The sequence below is a fragment of the Anopheles arabiensis genome, chromosome 2 (assembly GCF_016920715.1).
Source record: "Anopheles arabiensis isolate DONGOLA chromosome 2, AaraD3, whole genome shotgun sequence".
NCBI lineage: Eukaryota > Metazoa > Arthropoda > Insecta > Diptera > Culicidae > Anopheles > Anopheles arabiensis.
Window position 1 is genome coordinate 73,839,841 of NC_053517.1, and position 23,406 is coordinate 73,863,246.

Below are 23,406 nucleotides of genomic sequence, written 5' to 3' on the forward strand. Positions count from 1 at the left end.
AGTGTGATCGTTGCCATTTTGTAACGCCACGCATCTTATCTCACACCGCCCGACTGTGTGCCCTTGAACCGTGTCTCTTAAACGTTTTGTAACCGTTTTCATAAAGTTATTCAAATCCACTGTCGTTTAAAGATGTGAGGAAAAAAACCCCGGATCCCCGATGGGACCCGGGTAGTGGTGCTAGTCGTTACGGTCGCTTATGCGATGTGAATGTTACGAAAGTGATAATTATGTGTGTGTGTGTGTGTGTGTGGGGGGGTGTATTTGTAACTTAATTTGTGTGAAATGAATTAGTAGGTCGAATTTTAGGTATGATTATATGATTAACGGAGCGTTTAATTGTGTGATGGATCGCTTATTTATGCAGAGTGTCGACGAAGGCGACGAAGGAAGCAACTAACATGACATGTTAAGCTGCTATCTCTACACGCGTTGCTTCCCCGTGAACGCCCGCTGTATTTGCGAACAAGGGGATAAACATTTTAATTTTATAGTTTGTGTGTAGCCAACGCTGTATCTGTGTGCCAGGGTGTTGACGTGGTAAAGACATGTTTTCATTATCATTTTTTTATGGAGCAGCAAAAAAAAAGCTGTTTCGTTTTTGGGAACTTTTAGAGGTTTATTTGTGTATTTTATTCGCTTCCGTTACATTGTGATAAAATGATTGCCTTTACCCAGAGTTATTTGCCGCTCTTTTCTTAGGAATGAGTCATATCCTGGATATTCATACCCGGTATCAGATCCTGGATGGGTGCAAAAAAGGGCTGTCCCGGGGCATGATGCATATTATGTTACCTTTGGCAGCGAATGTTGTAGCATTCAATCATGTCATCCTCGAAGCGAAACGAAGAAACGCCACGACAAAACCCGCGAACTCCTCTGTCTTCTCGGGTGTACACCACGAAGCGGTGTAATCCATAAGCAGTAACGGTTAACTTTAGTCAAAGTGGTTCCAGCCCGTTTCCTTCCAGTGCGACGTGAGTCGAAACCATAATCAGCACCAACAAGGCAGTCATGCAGTAGTCAGGCAGTAGTAGTCGTCGCGATGGCGGTGGGAGATTGAATTTTTAAACCCAATCGTATATTAGCGTGTGTGTGTGTCTGTGTTGCAGCAAACGCCACCGCACCGGGAACTGAAAATTGAACATCATCGATGCAGTTTCTGCTGGAGGAAAATCGTAAAAAAACCCACAACGGTATGGAATGGTTTGATTTGTGAATGATCCGCAACGTTGTGTACTCTCTTTACTTACCTACGAGCTGGAGGAAAAAAACTCCCATCGGCGGGGGGTGTTTGTGTTTGTGTGTGTCTCTGTATGACCGACACCCCCAAGGCGGCATCATCGTCATCATCTGCATTTCGATTTCGGTCACGGTCCCCATAAAGAAGGGCGCGAGGTAACCATCAGTAACGCGAACGAATGGTGTGATGGAGGCGAGCGAAGAAGGAGGAAGGAGGGAGCGGGTGATTGACGTAGGCAAAAAGGTGAACGTTCCCAAACGCGGCCAGAACCCGCCGGTGTTAAGTGTTATTCGCACCTGATTCTTCGCCGGCGAGCTACGACACAGGTTAGATGGCCAAGAACAGGCTGGTGAGGAGGAGGGTATTGGAAAATGGGGAATAGAAAATGCGCTGAAGCGCTTTCCCCCTTTAGGAGTCATTTTAGTTTCGGCCGGTAGAGACCAGCATGAAGGAGGAAGAAAGGGCATTCGCGCCTTCTCCTCCCCTTCGAGGTTGGTGTGTTTGGTCGGGCCGGGGCGATGTTTACACTTTACCCACATACATAAATTAAAGATCGTTGGGGTATTGTATAAATATATATTTATTCTATTCATTTTTCTACCTCGCTTGTGTGGCTCTGTGTGCTTGTAATGCGGGATTGGGCTACTGGTTTCGATGTAATGCTGGTTCGCACACACTCACACACACCCACATACGATGCACTCTGCCGATATGGCTCTCTCTGGATTTGTGGTGTCAAAAATCTAACACAGAATCTTGCCGGTTGTTATTAAGCGCGGGTAGCTGGATGGCGTGTATTTAAACGATGATAAACGAACACAGACACGAGTAATCAACGGGTGCAGTGGCACCGGGGAACAATTAAAATGTATTTCTAGCGAGGTACTTCATACTTCTGTGTGTGTGTGTGTGTATGTCGAGCAAGATAAGGGCAAATCTCGATTTGAACTTAACATTTATTGTCACTGTGTTGCAAGGCTTGTTAGCGGACGTGAATCGTTTGGTATTTTTATTAGAGTAAAATGAATCGTTTCTTGCTGGTCTTTGGCGTAGTGTGTTAATAAATGTTATTAAATTATTATTTTGGTTGTTTTTGTTCATTTTTATTCAATTGAGACTAAAAAGGGACGTATTTGAGTAGCTTTGAACATCCTTGCAGCTGTTCCTGGAATTGATCCTTAACCAAGCCTAAGTCCTGATTATGGGACTGATCCTTAGCTTTTTTCAGTCCTGGTATTAATGGTACTGGAAATTATTACGAATCTATCGAAGAAATAGGTCAACTCTATCCCGGTCGAGAAACCAATTCGATCTCATGACACTCTGGAGCACACACATGACTACGATCCGATTCTGGTTATTGATAGCCTGATGACGACTCCGACAAAATCAGAACCTCTAGTTCCGTCCAGAGTCGGAGTTGGAGTGACGACTGCGACGGCATCTGCATTGCAACTGCCGTCTCCGACCCCGACATTGACCGATCCAGACCGCCTCCAAATCTCGTCCCCTCCGGCCGACTCTTGCCATCTCTGATAGACTCTAACTCCGGACGACAACGAATTCGGACGACTTCAACTCCGAACGACTCTGGACGACTACGACTCCGGACGACTTCAACTCTGGACGACTCTGAACGATTCCGGGCGGCTCCGGATGATTCTGGACGGACTTACCTTCCAGCTTTGGTTGGTTCCTTCAATCGGAGTCAACTTGGAATTTCTGCCAACTTTACCCACCACTACTGATGACGATCCTAGAATCGATCACGGTAGCTTTAATTTGGATAATTCGTGGAGAAATGTATCGTTGAAATGTAGTAAACTGTGATTAGTCTTGCACATGGAGGATTCTGCTCGGATTTATGCGATATTTGAAGAAACACCTTGCAAGATTCCAAGTGTTTAAGAGCTATTCACTCCCCACTTTCGTACAGAATCGTTCTTAATATATCTGAACTCCTCCCGAATGGTTTAATACAAAAGTTTATTCATTGATATAGATGTCCAAGCTTTTTAAGATATTTAGGTAGATCGTAAAAAGCGCACATTTAGATAGCCCTTGCATCTTGCATTCTCCTCAAGTCCCATGGCAGCCTTATCTTTCAGCTTTGTTGTATAAGGCTTCTAATCTCGTATATATATAAACAGCTAACAGTGTCGCGGATGTTTACACCCTCACGGATTATTATTAGGGAAAGAAATGTAGCCGCCAGGCCTCGAATAACGTCTCTAAATTTATTTTTTATTAATTTATTGTTTCCAACTGTGCACTGTTGTACGATAAGAATTGCAAAAACCATACAAAACTGGAGTGCAAAATAGCAAACAGTCTCTATCGGCAGCGAAGGTGTTGCACAAAAGACTCCCTCGCTCGGGGTGGTATGAACCGGCACTGATGAAAGTGTGATCAAGCTTTTCTCATGTTTCCTCCTCCCTCCGCACAATGGCAACACCGAAATACAACGCCACAAAAGCAGCACATCATACTGCTGCAGAAATGAAGAAATAAAATTCACCCGAAATGAATGGCCAACAGCACCAACGGGATTGGGTTGGTGGTCACTCCCTCCCAATGTGCTTTATGATGCATAACGATGGGTTTTTTTCAACGGTGGCTAATAAATTGACCCGCTTCGAACTCGCGCGTGCAACGATCTTTTGCGTAACATTACGAAAGCGATTGAAACGGAAGCAAACGGCGTGGGATGATGCTCCGTTAGCGTCCAACTGGCAGAGCATTGCTGGTTGGCAAAATTCCACCCCCTTTTTCCTACCGCATTTTTTTAAATTGTAGTCTTTTGCTCGGCGATAAATTGTTATCGAATGTTATCATTAATACAAGACGAATGGGACACAGGGAGCGCAAACGAGGCTTATGGTCGTGTGAGTGGATGGTAAGCATTTGAAAGTAGCTAATGAACGTTTCTTTCCCTATCGTTGCAGGACTGAAGAAATTTCTCGCCCAATATCCGGCCCTGTTCGAGATAAATGGCGACTTTGTGCACATCAACTCGTACCAGTCGAGCAGCCAGGACGATTCGTCCGTCTCGGGCAAGCGGGACTACATCAAGGAGGCGAAAGACTACTTCAAACACAAGCTGCTGCAGTACGGCAAGGGTACGGAGGTGCCGATCCGCAGCCTGCTGGGCCACCGGAGCCAGGCCTCGCCCCAGGTGCGCCACATCTCCGGCCAGCACATCCGCGAGTTCACCGAGTTTCTGCTGAAGCACCCGGACACCTTCCAGGTGATCGACAACGAAAACGTGGTGCTGGTCGGGTGCGAGGACGAGGAGGAGGTGCCCGCGTCGGAGCGGTTGCATCTGCCCAACTCGACGATCGACACGCAGGCCACCCAGCAGCTGCTCGACTCGTTCGCCCAGGTGATCGAGATCAAGGGACCGATTCTGGTCGACCAGCTGTTCCACATGGTGACGTCCAACTTCCCGCAGGAGCAGTGGTTCCACATGTTCAAGAACCCGAGCGATTTGAAGACGTTTCTGAAGCTGTTCTCCGACTGCTTCCACATCCAGTCGAATCTAGTCACGCTGTTGCAGAAGCCCAAGCTGTCGGATGCGCACATCCGGCAGGCGCAGGACAAACTCAACCTGTCGAACAGCACGTTCGGCGGGAGCAGCAACAGCACCCACAGTAGCTATAGCTTAGGTAACATGGCGGGCAGCAGCCCCCAGAACAGCCTGCAAACGTTCGGCGGCAGCGGCAGCATCGGGTTCGGCAGTGCCAACGGCAGCAGCAACACGAGCCGGACGGCTTCGCCCAAAAACATGATCGGAGATTTCAAGCTGAACGAACCGGTCTCGGTCGGGCTGGTCGGGGGCAACGCTAACGCGGCCGGCAACGTGGCCTCGCTGACCGCGAACAGCAAGAGCGAACCGAACAGCGGCTTTGACAGTTTGCTCATAACGAACGATTTCAAGATGGAAAGTCTGTGCCCGCGCAACTGTCCAACGGTGACGAGCTATGCAAAGTCGTCCTCGCTGCTACCGCCCAAGGGAGGCACGAACGATGCGGGCACCAACACGACGGTGTCGTCCGGTGGCGCCGCCAATGCAACCGAGCCGTCCAATACTGGCCGCTCGGGGGTGAACGATAGGATCGCCAACCATCAGCAAACGCAGCAACAGCCGCCTCCGCCACAACAACAACAACAGTCAGCAACGGCGGCGGCGACGGCCGGTGCTCCAAACTCCAAAAATCAAACACTCAAACAGCGAATCAACAGTCTCGTGATCAAAACGCTTGCCGAGAATTTGGAGAAGGACAAACACTCGATGGGTGCGATACAAACGACGACGCAGCAGCATAACGCAGCAGGCGTAGCCGGTGGTGTTGGCGGTAGTACCGGCGGCTCCGCTGGCATGGGTGGCGGTAGCACGGGACAGTCCGGTGCAATGTCACCGACCCCGCCACCGATCGGGGGCAATCCGGTACACTCGAACAACTACTTCATCGGCGACACGTGGAAGATCAAGGTGCTGCAGAATACGCGCGTCATCTCGACCGTCAAGGAGTCGCTGTTTGTCACGAATGCCATCATGAAGTCGTCGCTGGAGGAGCAGGCGATCGTATCGTTCGACTGCGAGGGTATCAATCTGGGCGTGCGGGGCCAGATCACGATGGTGCAGCTCGGCACGACGCGGGGCGAGGCGTTCATATTCGACATTGCCACCTGCCCGGATATGGTGGTGGAGGGTGGCTTGAAGGAAATACTGGAATCGGAAAAGGTGATCAAGGTGATACACGACTGCCGGAACGATTCGGTCAATCTGTTCAACCAGTTCCAGATTCTGCTGCGCAACGTCTTTGATACTCAGGTAAAAGGGAATCGCCGGGGAAAGTAAATGGATTAAAATGTAATCGATCTTTTTATGTCCCATTTCAGTCCGCGCATGCCGTGCTGCAGTTCCAGGACCAGGGCAAACAGGTGTACAAGGTGAAGAACGTGTCCCTCAATACATTATGCGAGATGTATAATGCCACCGTGAATCCGATGAAAGATCAGCTGAAGAACGTTTATCGGCGTGACCAGAAGTACTGGGCGCGGAGACCATTGACAAGGGACATGCTGCTGTACGCCGCCGGAGACGTGCTGATTCTGATCAACGAGCAGCTGTACCTCAACATGGCGACGTAAGTGCAGCGGCGACACAAGATTGTATGGTGTTAACGATCGCGGACGTTCCTTTCAATGCATGCATGTTTCTTTGTGCGCGTGTTCACAGATCAATCCGGCCAGAGTACCGCGAGCTGCTGTCGGAGCTGTGCACTGAGCAGATTTTAATGTTAATCCGCCCAGTGGACGTGAAAATGCGCAAGAAGCAGCGCAAGGTGCGCTCGGAGATACAGGACTTGAAGGTGAAGCTAAAGTCGGCCAGCAAAAACATCGTCCTTAGCAACAGAGAAATCCGGCTGTTGAGGTAAGCTGGGGGTTGAGATTTGAATACCTTTCTCTCACGCTCTCGCTCCCTAACACACTATTATGCGGCTCGTTTTTTCACAGGTACATGGATTTGACGGAGGAGGAAAAGGAAAAGCTACGGGTGTCGTACAAGGTGGCGAAGAAGCTGGACAAGCTGGAGAACTACGACCGCGACCGGTGCGACCAGAGCGACTCGGACGACGAGTGTGACGTGACGGAGCAGGACTACCAAAGCATGGACAGCGTACCGTCGGACAATTCGCTGCCCGGCACGGGGACGGGTACCGCCGGCAGCGGCACATTCTCGCCCAAAAGCTCGGAACCGCCCAGCCTGACCGAGTCGATGCAGCTGATGGACGAAATCCTTTCCAACACGACGATGGATCGGATGGCCAAGATCGATAAGCTGGAAGCGATTCTTTCCGCCGCCACCTTGCTGCCAAACGATCAGGTAATTTCAGTGTAATTGCCAAAAAAAATATATTTTTTTTGCATATTTTAAATTTTTACTTTCATCTACGTTTGAAATTCCACTTCCATTTCCAATTTGTTTTAATTTTTTACTTTTAATTATTTTGTTAATATTTTTATGCATTGTGTAAACATGTTTTTTTTCTTCTTTATTTTACGTAACGCCGCACTATAGTCCTTTGCTGACACAATGTCCAGCTTCAATGCCAATACGATCGTAGTAACCAACGATAATATTCTACAGCCTGCAAAGGAAAAAGACGCCATGAAAAGGTACGTGTAGACAGACTGTCGACGACCGAAGTAGTTCAACATACTAATCACACACCTTTTCTTATTCCTGTACGAATCCGACGACTCCCCTTACAGCCGTGCGAGCAAACCAAGCTCCAAGATAGCGGCACGCTTGCAACACTCAATCACACCGCCACCGCCACTAGCGGCACCGCACCAGCAACCGGTACCGCCGGTGCTGCCATCGAAGGAAATGAAGGAAGCCGCCTGCCAGACGCTCAGCACGGGCGATATTGTGATTACGAAGATATTTTTCAAGGAGGAGCAAAACAAGAAGGCTCAACCGGACAAGCCGAATGCGGCCTCGCCCGTACCCGGCGAATTGCTCAAAAAGAACGGCACCACTACGGCCGGCGGCGAGATACTGGTGAACGCTTCCAGCCAGCAGCAGACCGACGGCGCAAATGGTGTGCACACACACACACTTATGATTTGATAATCGAACGAAGGACGAAGCAATAATTTATGCGCTAATTTATTCGATCCTAATAGGATATGACTTGGGCGTGTGAGATCACACACACCACAGCATATGTCCTCGGCATATATGATACCGGGGTTTGATAACTATATTTGTCTCCCGCATTACTGATTGACGCGATCGTATCAGGACGTCTGTAGACAGTTGTAGGCAGCTATATTTTTTATCGAATATTTATACCCCCGATAACGAAATTCCCGCGAGTGAGAATGACCACCCTAGGCTACGTACCGGAGGAATATTTCGCTCCCTCCCCTAGGTTTGTGAGTTTGTGTGCTTTGAGTTGAGTTGATTGTGTTTTGTTAGCTAGCAGGGAAGATAGATCATAAGCAATCTTGGTGGGAATTGAAGACACATCAAAACTGAACACGTTTGTTCACCGCTCATCCTGCTCCTACTGCAAGCGTACTGTTTATTTAATGTTGTTCAGCATTTGCAAAACTACGCTACAACACCCAGACACCTTCGGTTCGATTCCGAAAAAGGTAGTTCACTGTTTCCAAATGAATTACGCATATACATTTACATGTACCGGCTTGGCCACATACCTACAACTCACTAACACGTATAAGTAGAACATATTACGCGATAGGAGGAGAAAAAAAACAAGTTGTAATCAATAATTAGAATTTCGAACACGGTTTCCGTTGTTTGTAATCGTTGATGTGATGGGTAGCGGTGGAAAGCCTTTGATAGTTAACAGAACCAGAAACATACACACCTTATATATACACCGTAGCGACCGTAGCATTAGACAACCACACATTTAACCTGTCATTTTCATTCAAACGGAAACGAAACGGTTGAATTATAGAGAGAGCTTTAGCCGTCGGAGCATCATACTCAACAGCAAGTAATTAATATATCTTTATATATGCATATACCTTTACATACACATATATACGGAATCGTTATACGCTCCTACGGGCGGAGAAGAAGCGGGCGGCTATAGAATGCAATCGTTCACTGTATTTAACAACAATATTAAAGTTAGATGAAATTTTGAAGCTATAAGCTTGGAGTGACGTGATGATAAACAAGCGCGCCCTCTCTCTATGCTAATCTGCATAGTGTAGTGAACATATCATTTGCAAGTCGAGAGTGCATGTGTGTGCATGTGAGTGTGTATCATCGTTCAGTGTGACGATTGAGTTTTTGTTTTGTGAGCATCCCGTTCTTGATGCTATATTAAAGATTGAACTACTAACACATTTATACTAAGGTATGCAATGAAGACGGAGATCGTTAACGAAGTAGTTTATGAAAACGCTAATAAGAACACTATTAAAGCCCCACGATCAAGGCATCGGGGGAAGAGTATAGACAGATGATGGTCGGTAATTGCATATCGGCGGGCTTATAACATTTAATATTGGTGCCGAAGAAATGCGGGAATTGTTGTTGTTAGGCCTGATAGTAAGGGAAACAACATTAAAACGACGGGTTTGAGTGGGTACACACTGCGCGCTAGGTATTAACTAAAGGGTGAACTACTAATTCTAACAAAGATACAGTTCGTGACACAATTACAAGTATTTAACGACACGCGTATATATGAGCAATATCGAAAGCGGGAGTTGTTAGGATGTGAATCCAAATCACACACCGGATTGTAATGTAAAGGAGCAAAAGGAAGGGAAGTTATACAAGCAGAAAAGGGAAACGCAATACAACAAGCAATGCTTTTGGCAGACAAATAATGTGAGGATGCAGTAGTAGTAGTAGTAGGAGTAGTAGTAGTAGTGGTAGACGTATGGGACTTTGGAGGAAATATTACTTATACTATACCATACACGAAATTGATCAGAAAGTGAGTTGAATTGTGGGATTATATTCAGTAAAGAAGGTTGCGAGACTGTTGCGAGACGACGCGTCGTGGAAGAAGAAAGTTATAGGAACAAATAAACAATTGTACATTTGCTAAACTATTGCCGGACTTTTATTGGGATTTTGTTGCGCTTTTATGCTAAGGATGACAATAAAGGAGAATCGAACTAAGATCCTCGCTATGTTATGATCGTTAAGTCCATTCGGAAACTCTGGGTTAGTGGAAATTCCTCTAGTAGTTTGGTAATCTCGTTATAGACGAATGTATTTAGAATGAGCTTGCACATTGGCATTGGATGTAGTTGCTTTCCGAAAAGCTGGATTAAAATGGATATTGCGAGAATCATGCAATGATTACAAACACTTGTGATACGGTGCTAGTGCGAAGTGATACTGTTGGTAATTATTTGTTTTTCCTTGTTGGAACCTCAAGGAAGTAAATAATTTTTCAGCGATTTATTGGTATGATTGATGACTTCAAATAAATAGTCAGTAGTGCAGCCGTGATTGTAGTGCGGTCTCGATCGCTATTTTGATCCTTTCTCGACACGATCCTTGCTTTAGATGAACGATAATTGGAGAAATTAATTCCATTACCACATTTGTAGTTCAAGATGTGCAAGACATAACTTACTTAGCCCGGATCAAAAGTCAACATTGATAACATCATGGAAACTAAGTTGCAAAATGATATAGCCTAAGAAAGTATTTCATCTCAAAGAACATGGGTAGGACCTCGAAGCTGGCACACCTCTACTGGCAAATGAGACATGGATACTGTCCAGATTTGACGAAACCCTCTTAGCATTCTGGCCATGTTAAACGATTGGAGCCCAGTCCATACAGAGGAGGTAGGTCCAGCTTAAGCTGGCAAGGAGAAATCCGGCATGGAGGCTACGATAAAGGCAAGACGTCCATCAATTACGTAACGCAAAAATTGCCAATTTTCGACCCCCTTCCTTCCCCCTTCTCCCTAGTGTAACAAACCGTATCGTTGGAAGAACCCCCCTTATATTATATTAAGAAGATAAACTTATATTATATTTTACATAAAGAAAAGTTATCTCAAGTTATCCCATCCCATATGTAAAGCTTGATATGTTATTCATGTGTTACAAATTACGAACAAAATCGGTACTACTTGCAGGAGTTTCGTCTGCATTTCCAATGTATCCATAAAATTACAACCAACGATCAACTCGGACGAAAAAACGTTACCAAAATCTCCAGTTTATTTGAAACAAATTGGGTTTGAAAGCAATTGGATTGGTATTATTCCTGTTTCCTGTGTTACAGTTGTACCTCGGGCCATTTGTTCCCCCCTCCCTCTATCAGCGATACGTAATTAATGGATGATACCTTAAGTAAGTCACTATGATAAATATTTAGCACTATTTCATTACCATTTTGTTGATGTTTCAAACTTTGTATTCAGCACTATTTTACTTAGAACGTCATGTACTTGAAAACGTCATGTAAATTCATGAAATATTCGTAGATTTATAAAACTATTTCCATTAATTGGTAGTAAATTTCAATTCTCCCAACAGTCGCAATCACCTTTTTCTGTTCTTCACTGTACATCATGTGAAATGTTACCGATTGAAATTTTTCACGCACGCCTGCTGCGCGCTCTAGTGTTGGGAACTCGAACTATTTATGCTTTTTGTTATGCTCAGCATTGAGGCAACGAAACATAGATCAACGAGTGCAAATTGATGTTAAAAAGGCTGGCCACAATTCATCAAGCAAAATGAGAAGAAAATCCAGATATTTGTTAATAGCCGTCGACCTGAGGTACCATCTTATGCTTCATACGAGCGAACAGATTATATGGAAACGACCCAATATTGTAGGGAAGATGCGCTTTAAGAAGTTTGAGCGATCGTGTGATCGTTAATATTATCCCTTGAGTAGTAGTAGACAAGTTTGTATTGATTTGAAAATGTTTGTACAGTGTACAATAGATACTCTATTCGTAATTCGTTTTCTTTCTTCAATGTTTGAACAATTTAGCTAGCTCTGCCAAGTTTTACTTTTTTGCTTTCGTAGTATTTAGCATTACCGTTGTTGGAAAAATTGAAAAAACCCCGAGCAAAATTTTTAATGAGAAACTAAATGTTTTCCCTTGATCTTTCGGTGTATTCAAATATTTCATAACCTTGAAACACTACCTGTTTTTAATTTAAACCTATGAATCTTACCAAAGCAGTCCGAAGCAAAGGCGTAATTTTGTCATCATGAACGTCATCATGTGCATCAACCACCAGCACCAATACATTTCGCAGTTTATAAAATAACTTGATTTTCACATTTTTTTCGAAGCAACGACACAAACAAACTCGACAAACCCGTGGTGAAGTTTTAATACAAGTGCATTAATTTATTTCAAATATTATAGGGAAAGGTGTAACAGAGAGCACATTGTCTCTTCGAACCCCCCATTCCCCCCTTCCCCCACCCTACTAACATTCGCTTACTGGAGCCACACATCGACACGCACATGGCAGCAGCAACAGCAGACGCACACACACACACACTGTGCCGCGTCTCCGCGGGACGGAACGGAAAACTGAACAGCCGCCTGCTATGCCCTAACGTGGTATGCAACTAACGAAACGACAATGAAGAGAAAGAGGAGGGAAAAACTCATCCTACCAGCGCCGACTTATGTGGGATGTTGTGGGTGGGTCTGGAAAAAGCGCCACATGAATTATATGCAACTTTGAATAATTTCACTATCACTATCTGTCACTACTACCTGTACTACCACTACTACTACTACTACTTCTATTACTGCTTTTAGTGGCAGCTGCATAGAGCTAAACATTATACGCCTAATTCGGGGGGGCTTTGCATATTTTTTGCTTTAGTCATAGTGCTACAAAGATTGCTGATTAATGTAGTTGCATATATTCCCGTTTTCTTTTTCATCATTTTTGCTTGCTCTGGCTAGATTCAGTATGCATATTTTTTGCTTTTCTTTTCTGACGAATGTTAAGTCACACATTCCTGCCCCCTTGTTTGTCTCTCTGTCGACCACCCTATCGCTTATGTATATTGTACAAGTTATTGTTTTTGTATGCTGTGCTAATGGATTGCTACATTATTAAACCAACCTATGTCGTGTACTACGAGAGCAAATTCCCTACTCTCCACTAACGCGCGCTACTACTACTACTAAGCGTTCCGTATTTTTTTCTTTTTCTTTTTGGCTAGCTTTCTGATTTTGTAAAAAAAAGAACAAGAAAACGGAAACACTAAAACACAATTAAAGAAACTACAAAATACAATTTCGTATAAACGTGTGTCCTGCTTTGTTTAGCTCTGTATCATGTTCATGATTTCTTATTTAAGCACCAGTGTCCGGTGTAAAGTGTTTGTACAGGAGAAGAGCAGAAGTAAATAAGGGAAATAGGTTCGTAGAAAAAAAGCACACTTAACACAGTGTTAAAGAAAACACGTACACGTTGCAATCATCCATTGGCTTATTAAACATAATTTTTGGTTCGGAAGAAGAGCAAATTAAAAACAAAAAAAGGAAAAGTACCGAAGAATGCAAAAGAAGGAAGAAAGAGGATGATATAAAAAATAATAAAACTATTTGCCATCTCCACCTAACTATGTGTGTATCCGATGGGTTTATAATTTTAATGCGAAATAAAAAAAGGGACAGTAAGAGTAAAACTTAAGCACTTAATTAAATCGTTCGCGAGGGTTTAGTATCTCAGGACATTTGCCTCTGTTTCTCTCTCTCTCTCTCTCTGTATCTCTCTCTTTATTTCTCTCTCACTCACTCTCTCCTCTGTTTGTCCCTCCTCTAAGCCTATCCAAATGCGCTTTCGAACGCGTTCGATATAATTAAAAAAATACACGCACAACATTGCAATAAAAGTTAAGTAAAGAAGACATTTTCGTAAAACATTCCTACTTGCTACTAACACTACCACAAAAAAAACTATACCATCGAACACTCCTAGGCTAGAGACTATATTCGTTAAGCTTTTTCTGCATCTTTTGCTCCTCTATTCTCGATGCGCTTGCTTTTTGTTCGCTATCAGTTATATTTTGATCATCGTTCAGTAGGTGAGAGAGAGATAGAGAGTAAGTCGTTTTATAATGCGCTCGCTCTCCTTATATCCTTAATCCCTCCTCTCAGTGTCTCGCCGTAATTGTACAATGCTGCACACACTGTGACATGCACTCGAATGCTTTAGCTGCACTATGGAACAGTTTTTTAAGAGAAACATTTCGAGTCACAAAATTATCGACGATCACCTTACGCTTAACACTCCGCACGTTATGCGGATGAAATGATAAAAAACGTACCTTCTATGTATATAATATATCATAAACCGTGTATGTGTGTGTGAACTCTACAAGGATATCATGTTAAGTCGATAAAACGATATAGGAAGGGGCGGCCCGTATCAATCGCAATTCGTTTACGCGCTAACCTTGCTAACAGTATAAGTTACTCCCTTTGCTTACAAACATTCGTGTACATGCTGTATGTACGTGTGTGTATTATAACATTAAAAAAATAAAATAGCATCTCTATCGGAGCTACTGCTAAGCTTCCAATCCTCCCATCTCCCCCTCCCCGGGGCACAAACAAAGAGGGAAAGCGGACTTGTAACGCATTTAAACGCTAAACCAGAAGCGAGGTGAGGTGAGGATCATATAGAAGAGAGCGCCTTTTTTGTAATCCTATCGTTTTTATATCCTTTTCAGCGAGCCGTTCTCTTGTCTTGATAAAGAGAGAAGAAGAGATAGAGAGAGTGAGAGGGAGAGAGTGAAGGGAAAAGAGAGCGCTTGGGAGGGAGGTCGTCGAAGCGTCTTTGCTAGCCTATGAAACTAACGACCTGGCAGGGCTTGAGGCACCAACCGAAGGTGCAGTGATCGAGAGGGCTGCTGGTGGCGTTACTGCACCGTCCAGTGGTTGCTGCTGGATGCAGGTGGCATTACTGCTGGCGTTGCTGGTCACGGTTGCGGTTGCTGCCAGTGCACTGCCCATCGCCGCCACGTCAATGTTCGCGGACGCGGACGAATCACGCTCGTCGAGGGGTGACGCGATGTGGGCGGCGGCACTCGATTTGACCGGCGATACCATGGAACCGATCGGGGAGGCCGAAGTAGCCGACACGGACGAGGAGGGCGGCGTCGAGGCCGGCGGCGCTGACAGGTTGGCGGAGGAGAGCGGGTTCGCGAACAGGACACCCTCGTACTGGACGCCATTGAACTCCATCGTGACCACCAGCTTCTGGTCGCCTTTGCTAGCGTCGCCTACCGAAAAAGAGAAAAAGATTTTTAGTAACAGTGTGATTCAATGGTAATGCGTGAATCAGAGTGGTTGAAGTAGAGATGTACGCACAGAGTCAGAAAGGGTGAGTGAGTTGAATCCAACAAATGACTCAACTCAGCATAAATAGTTTATATTTGGGAAATTAGTCACAATGTTTTTGGGCTGTAAAATGTCATGAGCATCACGTGACGATCACCACCGAAAACAATGAACATATCCGTGGTTGCTTGATGCTTGTTGCTGATACTCATGATACTCATGAAAGTGCGTCATGACATTCCCAACGCAACATGTGAATGCTTGAGTCTGCCAAATGACACTGTTTCAGTCACCAACACTGCTGATTGAAACGAAGATCAAATCAGCTCACGTACACAACTGTGATGATCAGGGGTGAGACTCAAACAGCAGGTGACCAAATGCCCAAATGCTTGGTGACATTTTTTGTTGCACCCAACTATTGATCACTTTCTTGGCCATGAAATTTTCTCCCTATGATACTCACGACATTCTTGGGACATACTTGGCGAATGGTCCCAAGCCACCAAATGAGCATGCTTTCTCGTTCTGATTGTTTTTCGTTTGCTGGGTAGAATGATAAAGCGTTAGAGGGAGAAAGCATGCTCATTTTGTTGCTTGGAATCACTCGCAAGCACCGCTTATCTCCCAAGACCATAGTGATGATCATCGACAGAAAATGTCGCGACCAAGTAATTGACCAAGAATCGGTTGCAGAAATGTCACCAAGCATGTGATGGTCGTACCGACTGTTTGAGCCTTACCTCTGATTATCACAGTAGAGCGCGTGACGCTGACATTTCAGGTTTGTTTCAGTCGGAATTAGTCATGACTATGTCAGTGACATTTTGCAGAACTGATCGTAGTAAAAAAAAGTCATGACATAGTGACTGACCAAGCGTTGGTTGCAAAAATGTCACGAAGCATTCTAAAATGTCACCACACGAACATAGATTTTGTTTCAGTCACATTTTTTTTAAACATTGACAGTGACATTTTGCAGCACTGATTTAGGCATTAGATTCCCAAAAAAGTAAGTATCTAGCCGGCACAAAGGATGTGTGTTGCGCTTTTTTCAGAATCGTTAAAGAATGAGTTAAAGAATCAAATCCCTACAATCACTCTTCTGCTCTGATTCAAAGCAATGCAACGACTAGGTGATTCTCATCTCTATTCTGAAGATCTTACCTCGACTGATCAGCTTAAACTGCATGCCGGTAATGCCAAGCGGAGAGCTGAACGGATCGCTACCGGCTCCACCACCGCCACCGCTCGTCGATAGATGATTCTTCGAGTGGTGCAGCAGCTCGCTGCTGTCCGGCGTCAGGCTGAGCCGATCGCCGTTCTCGTGCTTGCGCAGTTCGCGCGCAACACGCGCCTGCTGCTGGTGCTGCAATTGCCTTTGGTGCAGATGATGCTGATCCAACAGCTGCTGCTGTTGTTGCTGTTGCTGCTGTTGCTGCTGTTGTTGGCTTTGGCGCTTCAGCTTGTCGGCACTGTCACAGCGTAGCCGCTCGCGGTCCAGTATGCTCAGATCGAGCGTGGCGAGACTGTGTTGCTGTTCGCGCTGCTGCTGCTGCTGTTGCTGGGCGGCCACTTGCTGCTGAATACGTTCTCGCTCACGTTGCTGCTGCTGCTGTTGTTGTTGCTGCTGCTGCTGCTGTTGAAGATGGTGATCTGCAAGGCTGAGCGCGAGCGGGTGCTGGTTGACGGCAGCGGCGGCGGCGGCCGCAGCAAACGATGCCCGCAGCATGTCCTCGTCGGTCGTTTCGTCCTCCATTTCGTCTTCCTCGTCGTCACCGTCGTCATCAAGCGTGGCACGACGGCCGTGCGATCCATTCTCGCGCAGGTTGACCGGTGTACTGTCCGACCGGGCGTCATCTTCGTCCTGCGAGGAACTGTTTAGCTTCTGGGGCGTTAGCGAGCGGTTGTGATGGTGCGAGTGGTGATGATGGTGGCTGCGCTTGGCCGGCGGTCCCAGCCCGTTGCCGTAGTCACGCGGATCGCTAAAGTCGACCGGATGGTCCCGTTCACGTTTGATCGCTGCCATTGCATGATCGGGCGATTCCGACAGATCGAGAGCACTGTGAAAAAGAATGTAAAAAAAATGCAATTTAGTAATGAAAAAAAAAACGTGGAAATTGAAACACTTTAGTGAACCACCTACCTTTGCATGTTGTTTTCCGGGCTAGTGTTGAGCGAGTTCGGTGGACTGTTCGGGCTGGGGTTGTACATGTTCCACAGGGCGACGCGCGAAATGTCGATCGCGTTCAGGGCGGACAGCTTGTCCGGGCTCTGCGAGCGGCCCATCTCCTTCGGCTGGAACATCTTGATGTAGTTCAGCATGCGCTGCTCGAACTCGGCCGGCAGCATGTTCGGTATTTGGCCGACCGGTGGCAGCAGCCGGTGATGGTGCTGCTGCTGGTTGACGTGCGACACCAGCGACAGGGGCGGCATCTGGGAAATGCCTTGCGGAATCGGCGAACGTTGCACTGAGGGCTGTAAGGGATGTTGAGGAATAACAAAGCAATATTTAGTACACGCTTTAAAGCATAATTACTCTCTCTCTCTCTCTCTCTCTCTCTCTCTCTCTCTCTATCTCTGTTTAATTAAACTAGAACTGTACTGATTTAATGAATGGACTTGGAATAACGTCGATCGATCGAACGCATGAATGGAAAGAAGCTCCATTTCCGTTTCATCAATGTTTGGTGTAGTTTGAACGCAAAACAAACAACATCCGATTCGATCATGTGCGCAGAAGATCGAGATCAGTGCTCAAGTCGGGGAGCTGTGTTTTCACGTTCGGGTTTTACTCATTTCCATTATTACACCACAAGAGCCATAAGAGCAGGCCCAAGTGCGGCAGCAAACGTGAGCTCACTGCAGCCGTATGCATCGGGCAAGGAAGCAAATCATTCCTTTAACAACACATTAACAACCGGGAACGATTTAAACGGGCCCAGTCGAAAACATGAGCTCCGACACGAATCATTCTAGCGGCAGTATGCTGCTGATGCCTCCCTGCCTTCGTGCTGGCCATGGGCTTGCATGCATGGCCCGTTGTACTAGCAGATTGCGTTGTTTTGCGATCAGTTTACAACACTGCAACATAAGCATGGATCAAGGTTTATTGATTATTATGGACTATGGTTTATTGCATTGGAGGGCGTGCGGGTTTTACTGGAGTCGGTCCAGTCGTAAAAGAAGTTTGATTGTTGTAGTATATGCAGTATGTAGCGATCAATTGCAGATGGTGCTTTTAAGCGAATAATAATAACATAAATCCGACAGATCAATGAGTTATGTAGCATTTGAAAAATAACTGAAGCTTGTTGTGACATTAAATTACTGTTGCAAAACCTTTTATCTAACGCTAAACATTGGAGGAGCACTATAACGATATTTTTTAAAATGTAAAACGATTTCTTCTGCCGTCCAAATCCCTTCCCTACATCGCTTGCAACGATTGGAGACTTAGTGGGCAGCATGTGCGTTTGACGCACCTGTATCAACTGAAGCTGATTCTAACCCCCCCCGGTGTGTGTAGGTGAGTGTGCCCCGAGTCTGTGGGGTCCGTTCGTTGCACTTACCGAATCAAACTGGCCATAGCTAGAGCGACGACCCTCGCGCCGGTTTCCATCGATGGCCGCCTGCAGTTCTGCCGGTGTGCTCAGGTTCTTCTTCTCGCACTCGTACGGATAGAGATACTTCATGTACCTGTAATGGAATTAGAGAGAAGAGGCGTAAAAAGAGGCGTCCAAAACAGAAAAGAATGTGTCCAGCCGCTTGTTGTTGCTGATGCTGAGATGATGCAAACGGGTTGCATCTATGGTTTCGACGATGGGGAGCGCATCACTACTTATGCTTATGCTATGCGCTAACAGATGACCAATGTAAAAAATAGGAAGGTATATAAAGAGATAGAGGGATAGAGGGAGAAGTGGATGAACAGGTAGGTGAATATAAATATTAATTTATCGAAAGGTGCTGCAACCGCCACCGCCATCTCGCTCACTTGGCTTTCCTGTCTGCCCCTGTCTGTCTGTCTGTCTTGGTCGGGACTGTCGGGTGTGTTCTAATTGACTGTGTAAACATATTTACATGCATTGCAATGCATGCTGGACCAGCATTAAAAGAGAGAGAGAGGGAGAGAAAAACCAGTATTTTATAACGGACGCCTATCGGTCCAGCGTGTGTTTGTGCTTTCAAGATTGAAGATATCTTCAGCCGTTGAAGTTTTACAAAGAGTCGACAAAGAGCGTGCTTTTGAGGTCCATTGGAAAGGCAGTACATTGTGGATTTATAATAAATAGTTTGAAATATAATCGCTACAAACTCATAAAACCCCGTTCGGCATATTTCAATCAAATCCAATTCTACAAAAACTTCCACACAGCATAGTTCCGGGAAGCAGTGATTGAGCATTGCGCTGCATCGTGAAACGCATCCGCAGAATCCGGGCGGACGATTCGCAAGGGCAGCTGTGTATCACACACACACACACACAGAACCCGCCAAAAGACTCATCTCAACATCCCGAACCGAGTCCAGTGCCTTCTTGTGGTAAACATTTCGACTACAATGTGTTTGTCTTTCGGCCGGGCCAAAGAGCGAGAGAGAGAGGAGGCTTCCGTTCTGGACGAGGGGTTTATTCTTTCCTTATAAAACACATAAAATAGTCACAGTGAAGCAATCTCATTAATACAGTGCGGCGGCTTTATGTCCCGAATGACGGAATATGTCCAGACGTTGCCTTCTGTTCGGAATTTCTGGTATAGCGCCCGCGAGAAAACCGGAAAGCTAATAAACCTTGAACCACATTTCCTTCGCTGCAAGAAACGCATGCAAAATCGAACCGCCGTGGGAGATACGATGGTTGCCGGTGGTCCAGACATGCGTGCAGTGTCCTTCGGTTCCACTTACTCAGCCTCACAGTGGAAACAGAAGCTCCTTCCTCTTTCGGGCGTTATTATGGCCTTTTGATGAGGCTGCGAAGCGGAAGGGAAGCTCACAGCACAGTCGCGATGATGAGTCGCGATCGCTTAGTAGCGCGAAAGCGATAATCGATATCTTTGCTTTCTTCTTCAAATTCTTTCAAAAATCAGGTTTAAAAAATTTTGGATTTTTTTTTTACTCGTTTTGATTCACACCCGTGCTGGCCAAAGAAGCTATCGCGATGTGGTGTGGGGTTCGGTTTTGCTGTCTGCTGTATTTGAAGTCGTTAAAAATTCGAAAGATTTCATTTCGAGCCCAGGCGGGGCCGATTGAACATGGACGCATGAACGGTTGATGGACGCATTGGATTTATGATCATCTTCAATTTATTGTTTGAGCTACAGCTCACATTGCCACTCATTTAATTGTGCACATTTATGCTCGTGGTCCGGGGTGTGTCCAAAAGGGAACACCAAAGCCACAGGGAAGGGAAGAGTTTTGAGCAATAAAAAATGATTAAAATTCCATCCCATACCATACTTCAGGAGAGTGCAATAATAAGGTAAAATTCATTAAATTTCAAAACACTCCGTCTTTAATGGGTGTTCCAATCGACATCGAAATGATAACACACACGATGTACATGTTACCTTCGCAAAAGGCTTGCTCAATGGGTTCAATGAACCAATTAACAATGGGTCACATTAAACTGAACGATGCAAATTCATAGTTTCTCATCCAATTTATTCGTATGAACTGTTCATGTTATCAACCAGTAACACGTTAAAGTGGGTTAAAGTTTTCCCGGCGTTTCCCGCTCAAGCATCAAATGCATTCAGATCTGGTAAAGAATCGACCTTCCAGCAGCCACCACCTTCAGCGAAAACACCACAGCAGCATACCGCAGCGCAGTCGCTTGTGTAGGAATTTTGAATACAAAAAAAACAGTAATAATGTCAAATGAAATCCTCACAGAACAATCTCCCGTCACATGCACACACGCACATTCACACACATCACAAAGAGATACAAAAGAAAACCCGACAATCGTACCGCAAAACCCCAGCGAGAGAAAGAGAGGAAAAAAGCAACAGAGGGAAACAACAACACGGGAAATAATAAATGTCACAAAATTATCAACATTGACTTTGACTCCCACCCACTCCCGCTGCGTCGATCGTGCCAAATACCCGCAACATCCAAAACCGAGTCCTCTGATGTCTTCGCACCGCAACCATGACTCGCCCTTACTCGCGCTCTCCCCGCTGCATCGACCCTTTTTTTTTGCGCAAGCCGAGAAAGCGTCTCCCAAATGTTTGCGCGCCGAGTGAGCAGACAATAAAGGTGAACTGTTGGAGTTTGTGTTTTTTTTCTGTCTTCCATTGCTTCATCCGCTGTTTTGGGAGGGGACGGTGGGTGTTTGTGTGTGTGATGGGGGTTGCATGTCGCTTGCCACACGCGGTCCAAAGGGGGGCCACAATCGGGACATTAATTTCGGTATGGCACAAAAATATATTAATTTAATATTTAAATTACCATCACACCGACGACCATGAAAGACCAAATTTGTGTCAGTTTAGGAGACAAAAAAAAAAACGCAAAAAGAGAAACTACGGGGGAAGGCAACATTATGGGTAGGGAGAGCTCTTACTGATACCCCAATGGGTGTCAATTTTAGCCTGCCTTAGACGGTATGGCGCGCTCGCACCGACAGCGAACAACTGAAAGTATGCTCTATGTTGTTCACTAAGGCTTGTGGTTCCGCCTCAAGTCAGAAGAATTGCACGTGTCGTTCCAAACACGATCGGCACACCTGATGCGTCATGGAGAAAAGTTCCGAAATGAATATGCTATTACGGTTCACACCTCTGCATCCCGAGCTGAAAAGTAATGCGCAAACAGCGTTAGAATGACAATAACTACCCTTTGCAGACGCTACATAATGATTAGCCAAAAGAATGAATTTATGATCGAATCGTATCATCATTCGGGCACAATTTCACGGGGCATCAAACACCACACGGCAATCATCGACAGAGCAAAGGAAGTTAGCCGACTCGGCGAGCATTTCGCTGCACTGCTGCATGGCACAACATGGGCGCACCACAATGCAAACAGATGTGTGTTGTCCGCCGTGGGCCGGCGGAGGATGGAGAACAATATTTTGAATCAATTTTCTTTGACTTTGCAGCAGGGCGTTGCTGCAGATGTTGCTGCGAGCGCAGCAGACAAACAGACGCCAGCGAGCCCCGAGTTCGCGCCGAGAGCTGTGGTTGAATGGAGATTGAAGGGTTTTTCTTTTTTGCATGGAAATCATAACACAACATCATGGTCTGGCGGTCTTTCATCTTTGCTGGCGTAGTCAAAGCGGATTAATGGTACGGATTAATCCGCGCAAATCGGGAAGATGCTACAGCAATAGTGGGGCAAGTAATCTTAAAAAAAACCCCTGAGAAGCAGAAAAATCCACTCCCACTAATTACCAACACAAAACATCAATTACAATCGCGCAACGACAGCGACGACGCACACGTGCAATGACACCGGGGGCCTAAATATTTGTCTATTGAAATTCAAATACCGGTCCCCACTCGAGCGCAATCCCCCCTTTCCGACTGTCGTTCGCTCCAAAAGCCGCACACTTATGACTAAGCCATGTGCACATATAAATATGTTTATGAACGCATTGGTCGTAAAGGGAGGGTTATGTGCGGCAGAAGCGGGGGGGTTTGGGACACTTCTTGGGTACACCGACACGTAGGTTGCGGGTTGTGCAGACCACAAATAGCGTCACCATCACCTTGTGGTTGAAGGTGGTGAAGAGACCCAGAAGAGGAGACCTGCAACCCCCATTGAATCATAAACCAGCATCATCGCCCGATCGTTTGCCGTCACTTTGGTCTTTTATCACTTCCCGGCCGCGAGAGGGACGGTTTTTACACTTCTACTTTAATAATTTAAATTCAGCATTGTTCATAATAATGCGCAAAACACGAAATGTTGAAGTGTAATTGATTCGTTAAAAAAGCTTTGGCATTCATTGGTGGGGAAAGTAGACAAAAAAAAACCACAAACCGCACACGCCAGCACACTGATAGTCGCATAGGTGAGGGAAACGTAAAACAAAACAGTGAGAAAGAAGGGGAGAGAGGATATAACAAAACAATCAATTTCGTACACGATATCAAACACGTCCATGTTTGAACAATTAAGTGATTGTTGGTTTTTATTTTTCACCCTGTGTCCCTTTGCCTTCTCTCTGTCTCTCTCTCTCTCTCTCTCTCACGCGCTGGTTGTCACCTAACTTTCTGCGGTCAGGATGGTACTTTGTACTGCGATGATGTTATAATAGCTTGATCAGTTTGCGGTTAAGAAGAGCTTTGCATGATG

At 45.6% G+C, this 23,406-nt stretch overlaps 2 protein-coding genes across 15 annotated transcripts in view; one reads left to right on the top strand and one right to left on the bottom strand.

Moving 5' to 3' along the window:
- The window catches only part of LOC120906416, a 37,014-nt gene extending 27,158 nt beyond the window's left edge, over positions 1 to 9,856 (top strand). For all 5 annotated transcript variants that reach the window (XM_040318090.1, XM_040318097.1, XM_040318123.1 and 2 more), the window contains exons 4-9: positions 4,189 to 6,077; positions 6,146 to 6,393; positions 6,486 to 6,680; positions 6,764 to 7,133; positions 7,329 to 7,426; positions 7,523 to 9,856. In XM_040318090.1, coding sequence (XP_040174024.1) covers positions 4,189 to 6,077; positions 6,146 to 6,393; positions 6,486 to 6,680; positions 6,764 to 7,133; positions 7,329 to 7,426; positions 7,523 to 7,883 — 3,161 coding nt within the window. In that variant the 3' untranslated portion in view covers positions 7,884 to 9,856. The remainder of the gene's footprint in view (positions 1 to 4,188; positions 6,078 to 6,145; positions 6,394 to 6,485; positions 6,681 to 6,763; positions 7,134 to 7,328; positions 7,427 to 7,522) is intronic.
- A 2,260-nt stretch (positions 9,857 to 12,116) lies between these two features.
- LOC120894890 (protein dead ringer-like) overlaps positions 12,117 to 23,406 on the bottom strand; it is a 105,485-nt gene continuing 94,195 nt past the window's right edge. For 9 of the 10 annotated variants that reach the window (XM_040297754.1, XM_040297746.1, XM_040297744.1 and 6 more), the window contains exons 9-12: positions 18,672 to 18,798; positions 17,246 to 17,577; positions 16,267 to 17,162; positions 12,117 to 15,041 (exon numbers count right to left, since the gene is read on the bottom strand). In XM_040297754.1, the coding sequence (XP_040153688.1) occupies positions 14,605 to 15,041; positions 16,267 to 17,162; positions 17,246 to 17,577; positions 18,672 to 18,798 (1,792 nt within the window). In that variant the 3' untranslated portion in view covers positions 12,117 to 14,604. The remainder of the gene's footprint in view (positions 15,042 to 16,266; positions 17,163 to 17,245; positions 17,578 to 18,671; positions 18,799 to 23,406) is intronic. The other variant, XM_040297753.1, reaches the window with a different exon arrangement.